The 25,311-nt window shown below is 28.4% G+C and overlaps 1 protein-coding gene across 1 annotated transcript in view; it reads left to right on the top strand.

Annotated features, from left to right (window-relative positions):
- Positions 1 to 25,311, top strand: part of LOC113370248 (diacylglycerol kinase eta-like) — a 226,279-nt gene that overhangs the window by 68,352 nt on the left and 132,616 nt on the right. Inside the window, exon 2 of the mRNA XM_026610920.1 lies at positions 25,041 to 25,151. Within this exon, the coding sequence (XP_026466705.1) occupies positions 25,041 to 25,151 (111 nt within the window). The remainder of the gene's footprint in view (positions 1 to 25,040; positions 25,152 to 25,311) is intronic.

Raw genomic sequence — 25,311 nt, 5'->3', positions numbered from 1 at the left:
GGTACCTGGATTAAAAATGTGTTTTCAAGGTAAATTAGCACTTGGTGGGCATTGCTACAACTCACTGAGAGGTATAATTAGTGTTGGATAAGATTTAATAAAAAGAATCTATAATATATAGAGATAGGTAAGACGTTGGGTAGTCATCTAAATCAAAGGAGAAGTTCGAGTGCAACAGTCTATAGAACTGTTAAGTTTTGACTGCTGCAAAAGATTAGTATAAAGAAAAAAAACTATATTCACAATAAATACATGAACATTTTGCGAATTTATTAATGTTAATCATTTATTGGCGATGAGATAATCATAATATCTAATCATTCTAACTCAGTTTCTCACTAGACTGCAACCCAGCGGTCTACCACTTATCTCTTGAAATATTTTCATACCACCTGAGCCCAAATTGACGAAAACTGATCAAAACTGACGATTTGCATCTGTTTAAATCAAGCTGAACATGCCCATTAGAGTGGTCCCTAATATGGACATTTTTTCCATACAAAATTTTGATTGAATTGCGCTCTATTAAAAGACAATATTAAGGGCTAAAACTTTCAGAGAATTTTTCATCAATTTGGAACCATTTGAGCCCTTGGGAGCAAGGAAATTCGAAAATGTCTATATTAAGGACTACCCTAATGCCCATAGCACAGTAATAGTCAATTTTGGAGAGTTTTGGGCTCGGATGGAACGAACCCAAATGGTGCTTTGTCTGAATGTCTGAATTAAACAATTGAAAATCGTCAATTCTGATCAGTTTTCGTCAATTTGGGCTCAGAAGGTATGATGGTATGAACCTATTCCAAGAGAAAATTGGTTCACCGCTGAGTTGCTCTTTGATGAAAACTTGGGTTAGGATGGTTAGATATTTATCTTGTTGGTTAGATGGTATGTACCTATTCCAAGAGAAAAGTGGTTGACCCCTGGGTTGCTATCTCATCAAAATAAGGGTAAGGATAGTTAGGTATTTATAACTTGTTGCAGCATGACCACGGAAGGCGATTTTCAATAGAGATTATATTTTCGATATCATCCTCAAATTATTATCATTTATGTTATCCTGCACAATGAAATACAGAAACTTACCCATATATCGAACAAACATGTTTATCATTTCCCACGATACTAGTATTATATATGTCTGTATCACATGTGTTAACTTTGTAGTTCTCAACACTATTATGGGAACTTTGCTGTCAACTATTCCGACTGTTTCTAGTAAGACGTGCGGGCTTGTGTGAATAAACTGCTCTATCGCGAAATATTTCAACTTCCGTCTAAATGTAAAGTAAATGTTCGAAGTTTCGCACAGAAATGCAAGAGAATTTGCAAACATTACACATGAACTTGCACTCGTGTTTGTCTTTGTAGATTCTATTATTTTGTTCAAATAGTAAAGGACAAGTTGGTAAAATGAGAAAAAAATATTACGTTTCATGTGTAGTTATTTTGTCGACTACATTGAAATTGTTGCATACATATTTTTTTAATAATAAGGTAGAAAAATTATTTTTGTTCAGTGCAATATTTTCTTAGGATACATAATTTAAAAAAACATGTAGAACAAATTTTTACCATCTTTAGATTTTTACTACTACTAATTTGTAATCAATATTATTTTTTTATTTATTTAGTTAGCAATCCCTAATTGGCCATTGCAAGTTTCTTGAACATAATTACTTCGACATAAATTATTATTTGCAATTTCTATTCTATAAAACTAAGTTAAATTAATAATTTTAAATCATTTTTACATCATTTTCTAAATAAATTATATATTATAATTATCTATAAATATACGTAGCTCAGTATTTTATGTGTACATAAGCTTTTTGCCATGAATACTCTGAATATTACCTTATTTAAAAATAATCTGATTAATTATCTATCCAAAGCAATATTTATTCAACCTTAACAAAATACCAGGAAATTAATGAGAGAAAATTAATTAAAAATAATGGCTTCAAAGTGAATCTCTGCTACTACAGAATAATTTTCCTGTCATTAAATTGTGAAATACAAAGCTATGAAGTTTAATGAAAATAATTAATCAACTGCATATGTTTCCGCGAACCATTTATTTTCTACTCGCAATGGAAAAGGAAAAAAAGCCAATTTTAGAACGTTTTTTTACTATTGAATTTTTAAATCTATTATATTGTATAATTTTATGAATATAAATATAATTGTTGTATAAATATCTTTAATAAAAATATTAGCAGATCAATACTCACTAATAATGATGGTTGCTTACTAAATCACCTACATAGTTAATTTGAAATTCATAATAATTCGAATATTTTTTTTCCAAAAATGCTATTCTAAAATGTCTTAAGATTATAAGTATATACTTGTGAAAATCTTTCAAACTTCTATCAATTTAAAAGTTTATCAACTTTTTTTATAAAAATGCTATAGATTACAACTATTTGGAATCATATAACTGCTGAGTCTCATTTTTACAATAACTCAAACCAAATTAAAAATAAGAATTACAATTATTAAATAAATAAATTAAAAACAAACAAAAATATTTAACAAATAAATAATAATAAATAAATAAAAAATAGTAAAACAGAACAAATAATAGTAATTGCTCCAATAGGTAATTGACTATGGATTTACATTAAATCTGTAGGAAGTTTTTTCTGAAATCTTCTTATGGTCGAATTATCAAGCAAATGGGCCCTTGATGCATTAGAATGATAATTGCATCATATTTAGTGCGGTCTTGTAAATTTTTGCATTATATTAGTACTAAATATTATTACAATATAAATATATTATTTCAGTATGTTTATTCCAGGGATTGCTCAACGTGGAAAGATGAAAAATTCTATAAACTTTATTTGATTAGAAAACGCATCATGAATATATTCTATACATTTAATACATCGGTTTTCTCGATTCCACGAATGTCTATGGTGCGCTATATATTTTATTAAAATGAAATTCAATATAGGACAAAGTTTACATAACAATTTCAATATCGAAGCAACATACCAACAGAGACCACAAGCTTCGTACATATGTTCTGCATTTGTAGCTGTAAATTTTCTCGTTTCATTCTGTCGACTTTTTGTCATTTCTGGTATGGGGGTAGGGGTGTCACGATAGGGAAACCTTTTTAAAATGATTGGGGGAAAATTAAAACGATTATTGAAAAAAAACCTAAAATAAAACGATTGTTGTAATGAATCCACTTAATAGATGATGGAGGAGGATAGGTGGATCATGTAAAATTTAATTATCTACTTATTTATTTTCCTGATGCTGTTATAAACTTTATTTTATTTTTTATTTTGTACATCATAGCATGACTAATTGTAAAATATTATTACTGCTCTGATTGTGGATTATTAAATGATTAAAAAAACACATATATTGTAGTAGGTGATTTTGTAGAAAACATAAGCTCGTATTTTTGGCTCAAGCAACAAGGTGCTTTTTGATTTTTTTAAAATTATTAATTTAAAATTAATTTTTTTTTTAATAAATCTACTTAAATTATGCCAGTGATCATTTGAACTGCATAATAGAAAAAAAAAACAATTATGATTTTTCAGAAGCTATATATATTTTTGGAGTCAATATTTCTCATCTCTATACCCAATAGATTTACTGAATAGACTTTACAGCTAAAAATGCTCCTAAAATCCATTTTTTATTCATATGGAAGGTTCTTTAAAACATTTGAAACAAAATTAAGACCGTTATAATTGATATACAAAGAATAAAATCTATTCTAAAGCATTAATCTAATCTAATTATAAAGCATTAATTTAAATAATTGCACAGCATTTGTTCAACAATAATATAACATTTGAAAATGATTGTTCTTTACGAGTAAGCTCATATATATAATAATTTAAAAATTTTGTCATTTTTTTCAAGATTTTGATACTACTTTGATAATTTTGTTTTTGTTTTCATATTAAATAATTGATATAAATAAATAAATATTAGTAAAAATTAGTTATAAAATACAGAAGTAGTATTTCTAAATAAAGTGTGAAGAGTTTCACTTTTTGCGCTTTTTTTAGAAAACGTCAAACTTTCTATAAGGAATTCCAATGTAGCTAATTCAATCATTGAATAAAAATTTTCACAATAAAACCACATTAAGCCCCATAATACAATATGATTTATGTAGTATCACGGGGCGTAAAAAACATGAAATTTTATAAAAGAGCCATCTATTACAATTATTTATGGCCATCCCTTCTCAGAATGAGGCAAAATGTCAACCGCGTTGCGAAGTGTTGCGAGAGCGATTTGATGGAAAGCCTCTCATCCTATTTTCACCCACTTTTTCTGAAATTTTCCTCCGAGAAACATTCGCTAAACCAACACCACACGAATGTCTTTCTCTACTCTCTCTCTACAAATGTATATTATTCCGATCACTCTCTCTCGCACTGTGTTTGTTCGGCTTAAATGTTTTGCCAGATGTAAAAAAGTTTCATTACATTTACAATTGTCAAATATTTTTGTCTGTTTTGTCGTTTAATAGATTTTTGTGGTAAAGATTTCTTGGAATTGACTTGACAAAAAGTGGTCCAAAATTGTTTTCTAGAAAAATTAAAAGAAATATTAAGTAAAAACGCCAACATTTAACATATATTAATCCTTAGTGCATCAAATTGTGTTCTAGTCTATTTTTAAGAATATTATTGACTTAAATGTTTAGAATATTAATTATTATCGTTAATGGATTGGATTATTTTCCATTCACCTTAGATTCCATTCTCCATAATAATTCGTATCCTACACATTTAGTCAAAAATATAATTAAAAGCAGATTAGAATATCTATTTAATCTCAAAAAAAAAATCATTTATCTTCATCCGAAAAACCTAAAAATGACGAATTTTAATAGAGTTTCACAGTTAATCTTTTCTCTATAAATTGATATGATACTTATACATTTTCGTTTCAGCATTTAGGAATTCTCTCAAATTTTCAGAAAAAAAATTTTATGAAAAGGTTTTACATAATATATAATGTTAGTAATACAATTAATTCTCTTCTTTCTATTATCAAATTCAAAGCTCCTAAACATGAAGTTTTTGAAGTTGATCTCTTAATAAACATTCTCTAAATTAATAAATTTAATCATTATTATAAATATATGATATATTTCCTGCCATATTTAGATAGTTTATCACTTTTCGTACTTAATTTAATTAAATTAAAAAATTAAATGTATAATATTATACATAATATTATAAAACACAACAAATATGTCTTACTATATCTTTTATAAATCCTCTGCATTTTTTAAATGTTTTTCATAATTTTTTCGAAGAATTCTTATTATGTACACAAAAGCATATTTGTATTTATTTTCGCTTTATTTTACGGAATTTTCGGGACATTTTTTCACTTCGCAAAAAGTTTTTCAGTGTGTAAAATATTTATTATTTGCCATACGGAAAAGCTGATGTAGGCATTCAGCCAAAATTTCGTATCTCACCCTCCTTATCATTCAATTGCTTCTGTAATGCATATTTCCATAATATAATGGAAATATTTATGTATATATATATATATATATATATATGTATATATATATAAATATATATATGTATATATATAATATAATATAACTTCACCAGCTGTTTTATTACATTAGGATTAGGTGATCACGATTTTATGACTTCTGTATCTGTATAAATGGTACTAATATTTTATTAGAACCACGCAGTTTTATTAGAACACTTTCGTTAACGGATATTTCTCGTAGACAAACTATTTTATTTATTGGTTCATAATAATAATTATTATTTATAAATATACTTATTTACAAAATATTTAAATCGATATAAGTGTAACAGAAAAATCTATATATAGAAGTACTTGCCACTTTAGAAATATCATCGATGCTCTGGAATGCAATCTATTTAATATGCTCTATTTTACCATGTTTCATTAGAAATATAGCAGAGTTAAAATAAGTTTTAGTTGTTTTTGTAAATATTGCACATATAAGGTTGTCAAATATCTCCCTTCCGCCTTTTTGTATTATAAACCAAGAGCAAAAAAGCGGATATTTGACAACCTAATATTTAGTTTTGAAAATTATATTTTTTCTGAACAAAAATTGCTCTTGATAGAGCAGATTTTGTCTTACAATGATTTGTAGCCGTTGGATTTTAACATTTCCAGCTCGGGCTCTATTTGTTTACATTTTTGTGAAAAATATATGTTGATTAAATAAAAATGTTTTCATTCACATATGTTTCAATTGCGCTGCCAAAGCCAATGATTTTCAAACACTTCTTCATAAACAAGGACAACAGTACTAAAATAAACATTATATTTATGTCCATGGTCTGTTAGATATTTCATAAACACACATAATATATTACTAAGTTCTGATAGATATCTAGCTTTCATCTACCATTCTCGTTGCTTACATAGTAAACACACTGCATACAACACGTTATTCAAATCTCCAGAATTCATATGTGTTTTGCATATCAAACATTTGGTTTGGCTATTTACTATATACTATAATTATACCCATCATTTCAGACCTATTCGACTATAGTTTCTCATTAAAATAGGGATTAACATCTGCATGCTGTCATCCACCATAAACCGCATGTATTATCACGTAAGTTTAGTAAAAGCCATAATGCCTGATTTTGTATAAGACTAGTTTGGAATTAAACTTCAGTCATAATCCGTATTATATAAATTAGTCGATAGTGGTTATAGATTTTGGACTTGCCGCTTTACATCAATTATTGCCTTTCATAGTACTGTCGAAATAACAAAATTGTATCAGCGGTATCATAATCAGTAAATAATATAAATAAGGAAAAAAAGTTGTAGTCAATTTTAATTTGAGGCTGTATATTAAAGACTCTAAATTAGTGATTCTCTAAGTGGTCGACATGGACCCTTGGAAACCCCGAAAACTTTAAATGTTAGTATTGAGCGCGGAGCCAGCCACCCATCAACCTTTCATATCTCAGAAAGTATTGAATGATGTAACTTTAAATTTTGGTGACAATCTTGGTCAAGTGTAGTAACAATGTGTGTCAAGTTTCATAAAAATCGCAAAACGCATTTTTGAAAACATACTATCTGTTTAAATGTTAGCATTGAGCGCGGAGCCAGCCACCCATCAACCTCGCATATCTCAGAAAGTATTGAATGATCTAACTTTAAATTTTGGTGACAATCTTGGTCAAGTGTAGTAACAATGTGTGTCAAGTTCCATCAAAATCGCAAAACGTATTTTTGAAAACATACTATCTTTTTCAATGTTAGTATAGAGCGCGGAACTAGCCATCCAGCAACCTTTCATATTTCAGAAACTATTGAATGATCCAACTTGAAATTTTGGTGACAATCTTGGTCAAGTGTAATAACAATGTGTGTCAAGTTTCATCAAAATCGCAGTACGCATTTTTAAAACATACTATCTGTTCAAATGTTAGTATTGAGCGCGGAGCCAGCCACCCATCAACCTCGTATATCTCAGAAACTATTGAATGATCCAACTTTAAATTTTGGTGACAATCTTGGTCAAGTGTAGTAACAATGTGTGTCAGGTTTCATCAAAATTGCAAAACGTATTTTTGAAAACATACTATCTGTTTAAATGTTAGTATTGAGCGCGGAACTAGCCATCCAGCAACTTTTCATATCTCAGAAACTATTGAATGATCCAACTTTAAATTTTGGTGACAATCTTGGTCAAGTGTAGTAACAATGTGTGTCAAGTTTCATCAAAATCGCAAAACGTATTTTTAAAAACATACTATCTGTTTAAATGTTAGTATTGAGCGCGGAGCCAGTCACCCATCAACCTTTCATATCTCAGAAACTATTGAATGATCCAACTTTAAATTTTGGTGACAATCTTGGACAAATATAGTAACAATGTGTGTCAGGTTTCATCAAAATCGCAAAACGTATTTTTGAAAACATACTATCTGTTTAAATGTTAGTATTGAGCGCGGAACTAGCCATCCAGCAACCTTTCATATCTCAGAAACTATTGAACGATCCAACTTTAAATTTTGGTGACAATCTTGGTCAAGTGTAGTAACAATGTGTGTCAAGTTTCATCGAAATTGCTAATCGCAATTGAACGCCTGTTACTGCGCCTGTCACCCCTGTTACAATAAGCCCTTAGCTCCCCTATATGTATTAATTTTTAATACTTTTACCATATCATTCGCATTAAATCCGTTCAGATATTCGATTTTACCTATGCATTCCCGATTTGACATTCGTAATGATTCCCCATAAATTACAAATCATGTCCACCCATCCGAACGTGTACGCGTTCGAATATAATCTTCTAACTGAGCAACCCAGGGAGGACAATCGATCAAGTTTCGGGCGATCGGTCGTCCCGCTACCGCCACCGACGTCCCGCTAAGCGACGAGCCAGAAGATGTAAAGCTCGTTGAAATCGAATACTCGAACAAGAAAACAATCTTTCCACTTCCCGGCGGATTGTTCGCCTCATTTCGCCGCCGCAAACCGACGCCGTCGGGCGGGTTGGGAAGGTATGGGATATACTCCGCGAAGAAACTTTATTCGTTTATTGCGTATTACGGGCTCGTTACCGTTATGGTCGGCAGTCACGTACAAGAATAATTATTATTACGGCCGAAGGTACCTTGTTCGCACATACCAAAGCTCAACTTATACACACACACATATATTACATTCAAGCTTTATTATATTACACCATATTGTATCAATTTTGCTACATTGCAAGTGCTACATCGAGCTAGAGACTATTTTGAATTATACTTGTTAACTTCCCGTACGGTAAGTTATTTTAATCATCAAAAATCGGAAATTAAAATTTTTGCATATCTTTACGTTTTGACTGTTTCTGAACATTTTGGCATATTTTGGACAAAATCGATGTGTGCGTGTACATGTGTGTATGAGTGTAAGGGATCGTTCAAGTATTACGTAAGCAAATTTATTATAATTATTTACCCCCCATCCCCCTTGTCAGCAAAAGTAAGCAAAGCTCTTACCCCCTACCCCCATGCTTACGTAAACATTTTGCAATTAATGTAAAAAAATAAAAATACTACCTATGACGTAATCATCATCCAGACACTCCTGCCCCCCAAGTCAACCCAAAATGAGCAAATCAACAACCCCCCGCCCCCCTATAGTGCTTACGTAATACTTGAACTGCCCCTAAGTGTATGTGTAGGTACAATTTTTTGTTGACGATTTCGGGCGTACGGATCAACCGATTTGTATGATTCACTTCACAATCGATTACTATTGGTAGGGAGACGTACTGATTAGTTGTTGGCAAAGGCAAGTCCAGCCGATACGGAGATTCTAAAAATTCGTCGACAAAAAATCACAAAATATCACGTGTATTTTTTAATTTAAAAAAGATACAAAAAAAATCAGAACAATAATTGTACGTTTTTTTTAGGTAATAAAAATATACGTGATGTTATGATTAAATGCGCAAATTTTTGCTGGAACTTCCCAACACACTTCGGTACAATTTTTCAAAGGAGAGCTTTCCAAATCGAACGATTTTAATAATTTTAAATCACATCTCAATAAATAGTCTTAATTCTAGAAAACTTGTAGCAATTATATAATTATTTTTGACTGTGGTTCTAGAAATATTATTAACTATTACAGATCCTAGGTTTAAATGAGCAAAACCTTAAAAATTAAACTTAATACCCGAAAAATGGTCACAGCTTCACTAAAGCTCTAGGATGAACTTAAAAGCTTATAATTCACATCAGAAGAAATTAATTATTTTTAATTTTTTTTTGTGTTCTGGTGCAAACTATTGTAATATTTTTTCTGATATGCGACAAAATTAATTTTTATTTTCACAATCATTAAACTTACTATTACGATTTACACCTCATTACTACTAAATTCTTGTACTTTTATTAAAGTTTGTATAACCTACATTTTATAACATCTCTTTTATACGATTCGAGAACGGTCAGGTTGTTTCCAATTATTTTGAAGTGGACATTTGCTTTTTGTATAAATATTAAAGATACTTTAATAATTGGGTGCTTCTGCCTGAAGATATATGTTTATGCTTGTGTAGTACCTACATTGATTTAGAGAAAATGATATAATAAATTTACAATACATAATAAAAAATCCTCAACATTTAAAAAACCTTTGTTTTTTTATAACAATCTCTGAAGTTGAAAATTTTCGATTCGTTTATATTCACTATATCTAGATCATTTTCTGGATGTTATTAAAATATCATTTTTATACTAATCCATGTATCTGAATCGTTTGAAAACATGTGATAATTCACCTAATCATGATTAATTGCAAAGAGATACGGGTTGTTGAATTAATTATTCCGAAAAGTTTTGTACATAAGTGATAAATTATCCTGCCACGTGGCGTCGAGCTTGGGCTTGACGAATCTATTAATTTTCTATAAACATTACTAAAATTAATGCTTATTCATCAAAATACAGTCTCTTTATTATTCGAACATGCGTGAATATATGAATAAATTAATACGAACTCTTGCGAATTGTGATATTTTAACATATAGATTAAGTATTATAAGTTGACATTCAGGTACGCAGTAGAAATAATTGGATTGGGGAAGAAATTGTTGCTGTTGATATATTTTGATCATGGCAACAATAAATTATTTTTTTGTTTATTTGTTTATTTGTGTATGTCTAAATAATGCATTATGTGCTTCAATTGATGTATATTAAAATTTATTTTTTTGAAGTTATTTGGATAACTACTTATGATTTACCAGGATGACTCATAGCTGTCCTCACATTTATTATGATTGATAATTGCCATTAAGAGTAAATATTCCTTAGATAGAAAACTCATGATAAATATGTACCAATTCATAATGAAGCTATAGTAGTTGGATTGGGTAAATCTCAAGAAATCATGATTCGTGAAAGCGAATTTCTCACAAGACGTCTAGTCTTTGCAATCTCGATCACTCCTCGGTATTTCATCCCAAGTATCCAATGTGAAGATATCACGGTGAGTGTTCTTGAGATTTATGAATCCTTCAATGTTTTTCAATCGATCTATAATGCGTGTTTCCAACGAACGTTGCAAATGAAGGATCAACTAATCCTTTGGTAGAGGATAGCAATTCTCTATAGTCCTCTTATCGAGCCAGGAGCTTCTTGCTCCACCAAGATACTCGATTTACATATTGCATAGTGGATAGAAATTTAGTTCTGGCTGATGGATAAATAATTTAGGAAAAATTTGTAAAATATATTTTACCTATATTATGTAACCATTATTTATTTGTATGAAAAATACATTACTTTTTCCATATGATTGCATTTGCCATTCAGCTTTTTTTTGTAGCGAGATTTATTGTAGTAAAGCTTGTGTGTGAAAGTGCGCAGTTGATTCTGCGAATTATTTTTCACAATGTAACAAAATGCAATTTCCAGATATATATGCATATAAAATGAAGAATGAAAAATATTTAATCGTAATTCTACGCTTTTATATGGTATGTGCAGAATAATAAACTTATATATTTTGCTGATAAATAAACATATAAAATTTCTATGATACAATAAAAAACTCTAAGTTCTATTGGATTTTTTACGTTAACTCAATTTTTATCCTTTTCAATTCATTTATTATATTCCATTCATTTATTTTAATTCATTTATTATATTTCATTCATATGGAATTGAAAATACCAGCTGGAAAAATGAGGAATCCTCACCAGTTTAACAATGACGAAGTTTTCATTATTATAAAGCAAATATATTTATTTTGACCTTGGTTATTTGTGTACATGAACGTGTACATATTGTATGTTCGCTGAATGTAATTATTTTTAACATCCACTCTGAAAAATCTTAATGAGCCGCAACGATACAATGCATCGTAAAGTTTTAATATACGCAATGGGTATAAAATTTATGCAACAGTAGGCTGTAAACTATGTAATATTTTTAATTAATAATTATAAATTAAAACAGGAAAATATTTTTTAATAGAAAACTTTTGAATGAGATCTTATTGACAGAATACGAGCATATTGCAATCAGGAACATTTAATTTAAACATTAAAGTGATCTAAATTTTAAGTTAGGTTACTGAACATAAATCTATTTTACAAAGTTTTAAGATATATATATATATATATATATATATACACACACACACATATATATATATATATATATATATATATATATATATATATACACACATATATATATATATATATATATATATATATATATATATACAAATATATTCTGAGTGGATAGATATTAATTTAGAAATATGAACAAACAACACTCTTTTGCACTAATTTATTAAATAAAAATTTGACAAACGTTTGTACGACTATGTTTATCTCATCATCAGTGTGCTATAATTTAAAATCTAAAAAATGGAAATCTAAATTAGCATTATGTGTTATCCGTTACAAGTCGTTCCTTCTACTGCCATACCAACGATCGTCGAAGTCTGAATTCTCTATCCAAGGTCAACTGGGTGAGTCACGAAATATCAATTAGGAAAAAGAAGGAATAGGGCCCAGTTTATATATATATATATATATATATATATATATATATATATATTAGATAAGTGTTTTTCTGAATGCAACGTTTTGTTAACGCCCTAAAAATTAACTAATACATTCCATGTATCCATATATTATTTCTCACCGATATTAATGAATTAATAATAATTCCATTACCACATTATTCCCGTGTTCTGATATCATCATATATCTTATTTAATATTCCGAACAGTAACTCAGTCTACTTAACTGCTGCAGCAATAAAGTTATTAGTACGAAGTTCGAGGCTGAGTGGCTTACTGAGTTTTCTCTTATTACGGCCACAAATCATTTGGCTTGCTTGAATCTCAATGAACTTCTTCATACAAACAAGATAAGGAGAAATGTTACACCACTAACACAAATATTAGTCAAAGAGTTGAAGAAAGTTCAGGAGGAAGGTAATGGATCGATTTCAGTTATATTTTTTTATACTAGGAAATAATCTGGTTAGATATTTTGTAAGAAAAAATCAACTGAACGAAAATTGAAGTTGCCTAGATTTTTATTATTTATTCATTGTTATTAAAGATTATTAATCTATAATGATGCCGTGATGGTATGTACGAAGGTAAAAAATTTTTTTCGACAAAATGAGGACTGTTCAAAAAAAATGATCTTACCATTATTTGATTTTCCCAAAAAATTTAAAACTAATAAATATTGAAATTTGGGGAAGAAGCTAGTATATCTAAAGAGAAGTCTATAAAGAATGATTTTATGAAAATTTCAAATGAATCAATCTAGTAGAACTCGAGAAATTGTGGGCGTCTTATAGAAAAAGTTTTGAGAAAAATATTTTAGAGTTTCGCAGAAGAAAGGAAACTTAAAAGGGTTATCATGGATAAATAGCTGTATCTACAAATATAGTTTTAATATTCAAATTTTAATCCTCTCGTACACAAATTCTTAAATAGGTACTTACTATTTTGAAACAAAAGAAAACGATTTTTTTTAATTTTTCTACAGGAGAATACCCTCTTAAGCTATCGTAATTTTTCGAGTGAAGAATTATCGAAAAAATTAAAAGTATGAATAGGGTATGATTTGACAAAATTATAGACCTTTGGACAAACAAATAATTATTATTACAATGTATAATTTTATACAATTTGCAAAATATTTCGATTTACTCCAGATACAAGCGGCGAGTGTTATCAAATTTGCATATTTCAAATCCTTTGCGGTATTTAAATCCTCTAGGATTATTATACAGAAACGTAATTGAATAACTTCAATATTTATTCATATCATGCCAACGTATAGAAAACAATCCTATAAAGGGAAATACTTCTGAGTTAAAATTTTCCATTTGGTAATGGAAATTTGTGCTCAAATTTCAACTGTCAATGATTTAATCATATTTTTAATAAAAATATCCGTTCGCAACATGTTTTACATAGGATTATTTAGCATCGTATTTTTTTATTTTTTGAAGAATAATTTAATACGTTTCACGTAGCAAACAATGTTGCTTTAATATCTCATCAAGCAGTAACGAAATTTGTAAAAATGAGAAATTGTGCTTCAAATTTAAATTATGGATCAGTTTCCATAATTTTTTTTCTCTTTTATTAATAATCATCAGAACTTAAATTAATTCTATAAATCATTTTGATATATATTATTTACATAATTATAAATAGTGTTTACCCGGTGGGTAATTACTATTTCATAGTTTTTCATAATGATTTTTCAAATATCACGAACCGTTTGTATTTAAACTTCATAAGATTAGTTTTGAGAATTTTTTAATGTAAAATTAGATATGCGACATTTACCTTAAGCTTGATTTTTTATTTGCTTGAATATGCTTTATAACCTTTGGAAACTCAAAGGTAGTTTTTTTTAAAAGACTGCCAACTGCGTAATAATGTATACACATTTGAAACATTTAAAAAAAAAAAAAGTTTGACACAAAATTCATAAAAATGACACAAAATTCTATTATCACATAGCAGCTGGTAACAAAGGTTCAATTAAAATTTTTAATGAGTTCTCCTCATACAAAGCTTTCGTTCTCCTGCAATGTCACGAATTTTCCAACATTTCCATTCAACGTCGAAGCAAATGAAAATAGTAACGTGCCTTCTGGCGAACTATAAAACATAATCATAACAGTTTTAATGAAAATTTATGGTTTCTGTCGCTGCCAAGTGAAACGAATGCAACAATTCGCGTCTGAACATAAATATCACTTTTCTCTGCCGCAGGACCCGCTCTACGTCTTTCTGTCATCGCCGGACTTTTCCATGAAAGCGTTGAACTTTCGTATAATAAAATGCGGTCATATAAAATACTGAACTTTATGTTATGACAAAAATGTGTTTGAGTAAAGGATAATGTATATTAAAAGACCGTTAAAAGTACAGTTGAGAGCTTTGAAGTCGTAATAAATAAGAAGATACAGAGCGCAGATTTTGAGACTGCTTTTACATAAGAATTGTCATAACATAACATTTGGACTAAAGTTGACGATATTTGTTTCAAATTAATATGTTCAAATATTAAGTGAAATATTTAGACTATATTTACATTTTCATTCACACTGTCTTAAATCAATATTATAGGGCGATCTGCGGGTAAAAAGGTCCAGGTGTTTGAGCTCAGCGTCTTACTCCGTTCATGGGGCAAAAAGGGATGGATGACAATTTTTAGAAAAATAGTAAAAAGACTAGTATTTTTATAATTAAGAATAAACTATAAATTTTAGATAATCTTTTGTTTGATACATGTATTGTCATGTAGTTCATTTAGTTTAGGCGGTATAATTACAGAAAGTCACATTGGACCTTCGTGCCCCGCCCTGCTTTATTAATATTATCTTCCATGCAACTCTAATTTATTTGCAAAACAGACAATAGATAATATATATGTAATTAACCTCCCGTAGGGTAAGATATAGTAATCGCAAAAAATCGAAGATGAAATTTTTTATATATTTTTACGTTTCAGAGGTTTCTGAACATTTTGGCATACCTTAGAATAAACGGATGTATGTGTGTTTGCGTGTGTGTGTGTGCGGATACAAATTTTTGTCGACTATTTTGGGAATACCGATCAACCGATTTGAATAATTCAAAAAACATTCGATTCGTATTGATAAGTCCGATTTCAATAATTCAAAAAACATTTTGCTTGTATTGACAAGATAAACAACTGATTAATTTTTTGGGAAGGCAGGTCCAGCGGTTATGGACTCTCAATAAAAATAAGTTAAAAAAAATGTCATTTGGCGGTCAAAAAAGTTTATTGGACATATGTTCATCAAATTATCAGATATTTCATAAAGATTTTATTAATGTGTACACCTTTTGTGTGAGTTTTTTTGAGTTTTGAGTTGTGTGAGATTTTTAATTACGGTGCGGAAAGTTCCAGCAATTTGCCTTAAGGCACGATGCCATGTCTTAAGACTGAAGTTGAAGATATATCTTTCAGAGCTTAAAATTATATGGCGTTTGGAATATTAGTTTCTGATTAATTTATTTTATTGAAAAATCAATATACACTTATGTTTAGTGGAATATTTAAATATTAGATATTTACATTCCCATAAATTAATATTGAAATAATATCACCTTCGACTTCTATGACGATGATTTATTTGCAAAACAGATATTAATTCTACATAAAAGTATTTTATTTATGCTTCTTTGATTGTTTAAATCCATTATGAATTCCAAATAAAGCATAAAATTTGTCAAAACTGGTTTTGTTTGTGATATAATGTCTAATAAAATGGTTATAAACCTCGAATATAGTTTATTAACATTCTTAAGAGCACATTAGTGTTATATAATTTAGAATCAATTTATGGGATGTAGTTTTACCGTTATATTCATTTTGCTATCGAATTTAAAATGAATTACATAATACCATCCTCAATGGTATGTTTGATTTAAAATGAAAATATTATGTCAATAAAAAATTTTTTTTATAACATTCGGTTTCTGCCAGGCACGACTGGTTAGTATTTGCGAAAGGTAGGTCAAGCTGTTTTGAAGGCAACGATCGCAAAGGATGCTGAAAAATAGTCATGCAAATGGTTTTGAGAGAACTAAACATCCGACTAGAATGATATAAAAAAATTAGTGCTGTTGATATGATAACTTTGAAACAATTCATATGACATAAATAAACTATTTAGGAGCCACAATTGATTTTATAAATATTAATCTATTTATCGTTATACTGATGTAGACTAATAGAACGTAAAATACAGATAAAAATTAAAAACCACAAGGAGGTTGTAAGAGAAATATCAAAATATTTCATACTAGATTAAACATAGAAATCTAGAGAATGTTGATATAGAGACGAGCAATAAAAATTTGCAGAATACCTCTTAAGCCGCAGGCGAGGTCCGGCTACGTGTTTCTGTCATTTCTCCTACATGCCGAGGTTTTCCCATGAAAATGTTGAACTTTGATATAATAAAATACGGTCGCATAAATGCTGAAATGTGTATTATCACAAGACCAAATGTTTGTATAACGCGACGTTAAATATTAACAGGCCGTTAACGGAGCAAACAGACACTCCAACGTATAAATACTTTTACAGAGCTTAAATGACACCATGGTCGGATGAGAAAACTTGATAAATATTTTATAAACTTAGAATAAGAGGAAATATACTATTTGTGAGTGGCATTTGGCCTCAAGCAAAGTTGCATGATTTTAGCAATACGAGTAAATAATGGACTTGTATTAAAAATTCATATACTCCCTATAGAATTTTGAAATTTGAACGCAGCTTATATCCGAAACTTTGAATTTTAATAACTGAAACTCTTCTAGCAATCACACACACTTTTTTCAATCAAGATGTCACATGATACAGAATGGCTTGAAACGACGAGAAAACATAAAATTAGCAAATCAGAATCGCAGGCGAAAGCTTAAAATTCTCTTACCAGGAAAAACTTATTTTTATTTTACAACAAATGTTTCCAACATGTAAACATTATGTTATCATTATTTTAAAATTATTCAGACATTGTTAGCCTCATTTGCTTCGACGCGTAGTTGAAATATTAGAAAATTTATGACATTATATGAAAATGAGAACTTTGTTTCAAAATAAGTTGAAATTCGTGGAAAATCCATTAAATATTTTAATTGAACTTTCATAACCAGAAGCTCTATCTAATAAGCTGCAATGACATGAAATGTATTGCTCTAAAAATGCAGTTTATAAAATCATGTAATAAATTATTCATTAAATTGTTATTTATATAATAATTTATTTAAAAAGTATGTCAAGGTATGAGGAAGTATCCAAAGGCATTCATTCTTTATTCAAAAAAAATGTTATCATATCAAATACAGTAAAATTTATACTTTAAATTTATTACCTGATTTCCATCTATTAGAAATGTTTTAATATCAATAGAAAACAGTCAGAGCAAATTTTTACGACTTTCTACTAAATATAAAATTATTATTACGTTGCATTATTTTTTGGATCACGGTATCATTTACATCCGAGCACGTCTCTTATAAGTTATATATTTATCAAATTATTATGTTATACATCATAGTTAGTACAGTTATTAGCTTTTTAAAAAAAAAATTAATCATAAACAGATAGTAACTTTTATATCAAAATATTATGAATAAGTTTCTGACATCACCCAAGAAGTATACAAAGGCGTGTATTTTCTCCAAGTTCTGTTCGCGAATTCAATTTAGTAAGATCAAAGAGATAGTATTATATTACTAAATTGTAATCTTATATTCTGTTGATAGAATTTTCTGTTGAATATATACGGGTGAATAATGATATCGGCTTTTCTAGTCAATATAAATTTATTTATTGTGAAAGCATTATTGAAAGTGTAACTTTTGAGATAAGGGCTAATATTTTTCATAGTTATTTTATCATTCGTTATAAATTATAAACTAAAAAATAAATTATGAAAGTTATATAAACTTAACTATTGACTTAAACTTATGAATAATAACTAATGCATATTTTCTTATAAATAATAACTAAGAAATTTCAATTTTATCAGGAAAATTGATGACTTAAATCAAGGGGCGATTTTTGTTTCAGTCTACGACGATAGTTTTCTGTTAGTAAGGAGTTTTCTAGTGAATTTTGTACATTTCTCAGATACTTTGTGCTTATAAATAATTTATTCAAGAGCTCATATACCTGCAAATCATGTATCTTAGCATAAAAAAGATTAAAGATTGGAAACTATACTTTATTTTAAATTTAAGAGTTCCCACGTAGTAGTATTTGATTAAATATTCAAAATCGATCTGTTTGTATATTTGTATGCATTCAGGAATTTTCTACCGAAATAATTTTGAATGATATGGAATAACTAAGTGCCGAATTTCAATTTAATTAATTAAATTTTATTGCTATTTTTTTCTCTCTCATAGTGCATTGTATTGATGGATTCCTATCATCCTCAAACTTTCGTTCGTAAATAAATCGCTCGCGTTATAAATACCGCACCTGAAATAGCCCAAAGCAAATCGTTTCACAATAAGAAAGGAAGAGTGCGTTGACTTCGTCGGTGCAACGTCCCAGTGATGTGGATATTGTAAATTTGGAAATCGCCAGATGCATATGTAACGCACGATTCACTTTGATCAATCACTAAAATAGATTTAAGTAATCTCATATCCATGCATATTGAAATGAATGGCATTTGAAATCGACTCTCATTCCTCATTTGCGCCCCATAGAGAGACGAATTTTTATAATAAATCAGTCAGCAAAATAAAATTCAAAATATATGTCAATGACAAACATCTAATTTTGATTACTTAATTTAAATAACGTCATTACTTTTATGCAATAAGATTACAAATAATAATAATAAGTGGATTGTCTTTCTATGTCCTAAGCATCTATGAGCCATACATCCAATAGCAGTGAAAATGTGGGGAACAATTAGGTATATCCCCGGACAGGTTTTTTCATATTTTGATTGAAACCAAGTTGCAGGGGTTGGCCATCTCAAAGATTTTTTATTTTTTTTTGGATCAATTTAAAATTAAAAATTTGTTCAAGTATTATTACTCTATTCAAATTTAATAAAAAATTCATGTTAGTAGAATTATTTAAAATAGCTAGTTTTTAGTACTTCAAAGTACCATAAGTAGTAAACAAATTATATATTTCTAATTTGTTTTATAGTTTAAAATGAGCTTATTGAAAATCTTTTATCGTCTTATACGCTTTTTAAACCTAGGAATGAGTTTAGAAATATTACATTTTCTTACTATATGTTTTCTTCTATTTATATTCAATTCTATTTGTAGCTGAATGTAAACACGTTTCTATATATATGAATTGATTTAGATTTATTCGATTTCACTAACCGCTGTTATCGTAAAATTGAATTTTATTTCATTGTTTAATATAATAATTCAATTTACCATTTTATTGAATTGTTGTAAAATGAGTACTCGAAGGCTTTTAATACGTAAACGCCATGCCGGCTGATTTATCGGGCTTCTCTTTAGTGGAAAACCGTAATTAAGGAAAATTTATATGTTTTCTCGTAAGCCAATAACATAAACGATCTTTTATGTTACGATGTTGATACTTTAAACAATACATTTTTTATCTGAAAAGATAATCAAATTCAACGAGTGATTTTCGGTAAAGAGATCTCGGGTGATTATTTACGAGCGCTTTTACGATTTTGCTGAAATGTTATGCAAACATTTATAAAGCGGTATTTTAGACTAATAATAAATGCATTGGAATAGACTAAACAGATTTAAATAACATAATTTAAGATAAAAATTTAGATAATGTTTATATATCAATTTATTTGGGAAGATTTCTGAGATTATTAATATTTTTTACTCTTTCTTTCAATCTTAATGTACATTGACGGACTATAAAATTTAATGAATAAATATTGAGGGATTTTTGCACACATGTGAAATGTAAGAAATTTTAATAATTATTTATTTTCATCTCATGCTTGAACAAATTTTATTCGAATACATCTTTTTATGAGACTGTGCATAATAACTCATTTATTTCAGAGGTAAATCATAGAAAAAAGAGATTGTGTGACCATAACTATAGAAAATTATAGATTTATTTAGGAAAAAAACAACTTAAACTAAAAAAAATTATTTCCATTTTTCTAATATAAGTATCTCCAAAATTTATTCTGGTATTAAATATTTTTCACTTCAATATTCAATAAATTAAATGTCTTACAATTTTTACATATGTCTATTAATTTTTTTTACAACCTGTAGATCTCTATATTTATAACGACTCCACAAAATTTTAAACATCCGTTTCTACCGATATCCAGTATATATTTCCCAGAATTACATATGCAAATATTTACACATCGTTTCCAAACATAAATTTATTTTTTCAATAATATTTACGAAAACTTTTTCTGCCATCAGAATTATTATTTATTATTGCTGCAACAATTTACTTGCTTCTGGTGTGTGTGAGTTTCGAAAATGATTTGTGAGAATTCTGTAATAAAATATCGTCTTTCGAATAAAATGTATGTTCGAATATTGGCCAAGATGATAAAATGAACGTGGCTGTATGATAAATGACAAAAACCTTTCATATTGCCTCATCTTGTTTAGTACAAAGGATGGCATTCAATAGAAATCGTTCGTGATTGATGTAGAAGAGGTTGCAGGGCGATGATAGATCGAGGGAAATTGAGGATTTGGGTATTTTCATATTTTTGACATCATCTGAAATATCCTATATATTTATTTGCTGTCCATTACTAAAGCTAAAGCTTCAAAATTGGAGAAAAGAATATTATAAAGCCAAACAATATATTTTGTGACCAATGCCAAAATTCTGGATTGTAGCCTTTTGACTGAGTTCATGATTTATCCAGAAAAAACGATTTTCCAATTTTATGTCTTCTCTACGATTTATGTCATTCTGATTCGTATAATACTACAATTGCGAAAAACTCGAATTCTAAAATTTTAAAGCCTTTTAATGAAATTTCGTAAAGGTGTCTTGTTGATGAGCTTTATGATACCATCAGTCGAGTTTGTTCATAATTTTATTAAGTGCATTAATTTTTGCCAAAAATCCTGAACCCATTTTGAAAGGCAAATGCTGTTTGATATATCAGTTGAGAATGTGCTGATCATTTTTTGGCAAATGTTGGCCGGTAAGTTTTAAATTATATAGTTGTACAAAATTTTTGAAACTTTGCACAGTTATAGACTTCATGGTGTAACGTTAACTCAAACTATTTCTAGTTCACACAAACAATTATCCTAAATTGTTATTGGTTTGAAATAAGTGGTTAATTGTAAAAAATTATTAATTTTAAAAATTTTATCCTCAAGTTCTATTGTTTGAATTTTAATATTATAATTTGTTGACATAAATAGCATACGAACAGAATAACAGAAGAATAATGTGGATGAGTAGATTATATATTGTGAGAGACAAATAGTGCCATATAGAGATTAATATTATAGACTCTATAATATAGAGAGTGTAATTAGAGACAATAAACGAGTAATTAAAATAAGATCTATTAATACATCTTATTTCTAATTACTCGACGAACAAAGCTAACATAATTATGTGTAAAAATTACTATTAATTTGAAATAAGTAAAATACTAAAATAACATGCGAGTTACTTAAATTATAAATTACTGCTTTTCACATTCACTTTTATTTACCCATAAAATGATTAATTAGCTTATATTACCATGTAAAACAAAAACACACAACTTCCAAACAACCCGCTTTCTTACTCCATCACCACGAAACTATTTTAATTTTAATTAATATTATAAGTTTTAAATCATTTTAATTAAACGAACGTGCACACAGAATGAAGTACATGCAAAATTTCATCTGAAAACTTTGTAACAAGCAACAGAACATAAAGATTATTATATATCCCGGAAACATCGTTCATGTGGGAAGCAACTTGATAGAAAATGATCCCTCATAAAATATAATACATTGTATGTTATGTAAAAGACCCATAAGGCAGAAGTAATGCGAAGGTTACCGGGAAAAATCATAGCTAAATAAGGAGAAATAAATAATATAGGTCAATCACGAGGCTAGAAAGTCTAATAATTTGGAAAAAAATGTACCGGAAAATGATTTGCTATTCAATAGGTCCACTTTAATTTTTTTTATTAATAAATTATTTTCATATCTCAGTCAGGCATTGGTGCTTGGTTTAAGAGATTATTAAGCAATTTTTATATTTTATACATACATATCATTTATATCTATTTCATTATACATTAATATGCCTTATATTCAAAATATCTTTAAATATCTTTTCCATCTTTTTCGTCTTCAATTTTTTTATTTTCCTTTTGATCATGTTTGTAAAACTTAATGTAATTCTTGTTTTTCTCTTATTTTATTCATCGGATCGTTGCTCAATATATATACAAAAATAAATAAATGATAATAAGCAAATGTAGGATAAAATTAATAATTCCTTTCTAATAGTAATTAAGTAATTATGAAATTAATAATGACACTTTGACACAAAAATGCATTAAAATATTTGCTTTCATTTATGGAATTGTATTCCTATTTGCTCTGTGTCCGGTAGCATGTAGTGTGCAATGTAAATATTCGGAAAGCCGAAAAGCACGAAAGCTTGAGAGCTTTCACCTTTAAAGTTATGGTGCGAATATTGAATATCTTTATCAAAGAATTTCACCTACAGTTTCGCTTTTATGCGATATTTGCTTTGGCTTCCGTACTCTGTATTATCGATGCTGAATAACATATAGTTACATAGAAGCTTTTGGAGATGGCGCATGTATCTTCTGCCAAATAATTTCAATTTGAATAATCAATTTAAAAAAATATTTCGTTGATCTTTACATGAATAAACAAAGTACCCTTAGAGTCAATTTGCTTAATATTTCGAACTTTGGCGTTATTAATTCTGTTTTTGTAAACTATTAATTATATTGTTATTAATGAATATAGTTGAGATTTCTATACAAATCCATAATGATAGATCCCTTTATCATTTATCGATTTAAAAAAAATCCACAGATTTCACAATTATTAAATTGCTTCATCGATATCAACGAAGATGCTATGACAACGTTTGTTAAACATTTTAGAAATTTCTTTAATTCAGCCAGAAAGTAGGTTTTCCCGATTCTAAAAACATCTTTCAATAGACATAATTAATATTAATACTACGTTTTATTAGTCAAATATATAAACAATTGTCTAAATAAAACCAAAAACCCTTCGATATATATCTTTTGTCAGTATACTTTTAGTTTAGGTTTACATTAGTTATAAAAATAAGTTCAACAAATTGCAATATATTTTATTTTTCTATTCACAACAAAATCTATGTACTGTTCAAAAAGTGCGCCTAAATTTTTGAGATTGCCTAATATATTATCTTGATAAATATTTAGTATCAAAATACTTCTAAAGAGTATAAATATTTATTTTTTATTTTTTAAATAGATATTTGCGTAGAACATCACGTTTGACGCTAATGCTTTATGTTAAGCTCTGAAACATTTATATAATACTAAATAATGTTTATCAAACTAAATCAAAATATTTTCGAACTAGGTCAAGTATTCAATATACAAATTGAAGATTGCGTCTTTTATTTAATTTTTGCACCTTTGTTGATATAAAACATTAAATATAATGTAATCGTAATATAATATTAGTTATTTTTGGAGTTACTTGATTATAAAAAGCGAGTCATAAAATTTTGAAAACATTTGTTTGCATTTATTTAACGCAAGGTAAGCTTTATGGCACATTATCGTCGTAAAAATATAATAGGAAATTTATGGCTGAAGAACGTATATTAAATTTAATAGATTTATAAAACTGTCAAATATATGCTTCGGAATTTTAAAGTAAAACAAGTATTATTCTCATTCATTTAAGACTCAGGATAGTGTATTTATGTTTTCTTAATCTTATTTAATCGCGGAATTACAGTGATAATAATCTTAATCATTTAATTTTAATTTCTACTTCGGTTGAGTATTAAAATACAATTTTGTTGCTGTGTGTAATGAATCTTTTGAACTGAGAATTCAGAAATCGTGTTGTAAATCCCAAGAGATTAAGTACACATTCTCTTTAGTCTGCATGACACCAAAGTATTCAATTTGACAGAGCAGAGTGTAAGAGGATTAAATACGTTCGTTACCTTGGATTATTCATTTTCATATTGTGTTAAGACTTATACAATATATGTAAAGGATTCTAAAAATTCTCAAGAAAAATTTTCAAATAAATTAGTTCAACTTAATAGAGCTTTTGTCATATTATATCGATATCAAGATTGTTATCTTCTGAAACTGATTGAATTAAGCCCATTATAGACTATCTTCAAATGCTTTTCATGCCCAAGATATTTCATTACGATACTGTCAACTCCAATTTAAATATTCTTGTCACATTTCTGTATTACAAGGATTTCTGTTAATTTCCGGCAGGCCGCAACCAGAGAGGGATTTCTCATGAAGCAGACCTGGTCCTTGCAACGATGGAGAAGGCGATATTTTAGGCTGAAAGGACACACTCTGTTTTATGCGAAAAATGCCTCGGTAAGTGATAGAAATAATCATTTAATTATTACGATGAAAGTTTGTTGTATTATGCTTTGGTTGTGCCCGATTGTACTCGATCGCTCCACCGTATTTTGGTTTAATAGAATAGATATAGATGTTAGGCTTTGTAAATTAATTTAAAATTTTTATGAAACAT

Source organism: Ctenocephalides felis, unplaced genomic scaffold (genome assembly GCF_003426905.1).
Source record: "Ctenocephalides felis isolate EL2017-DRISC unplaced genomic scaffold, ASM342690v1 CF-g0.4_SCAFFOLD_01492, whole genome shotgun sequence".
NCBI lineage: Eukaryota > Metazoa > Arthropoda > Insecta > Siphonaptera > Pulicidae > Ctenocephalides > Ctenocephalides felis.
The sequence above is the reverse complement of the archived record's forward strand: the minus strand, read 5'-3'. Positions and strand labels throughout refer to the sequence as shown.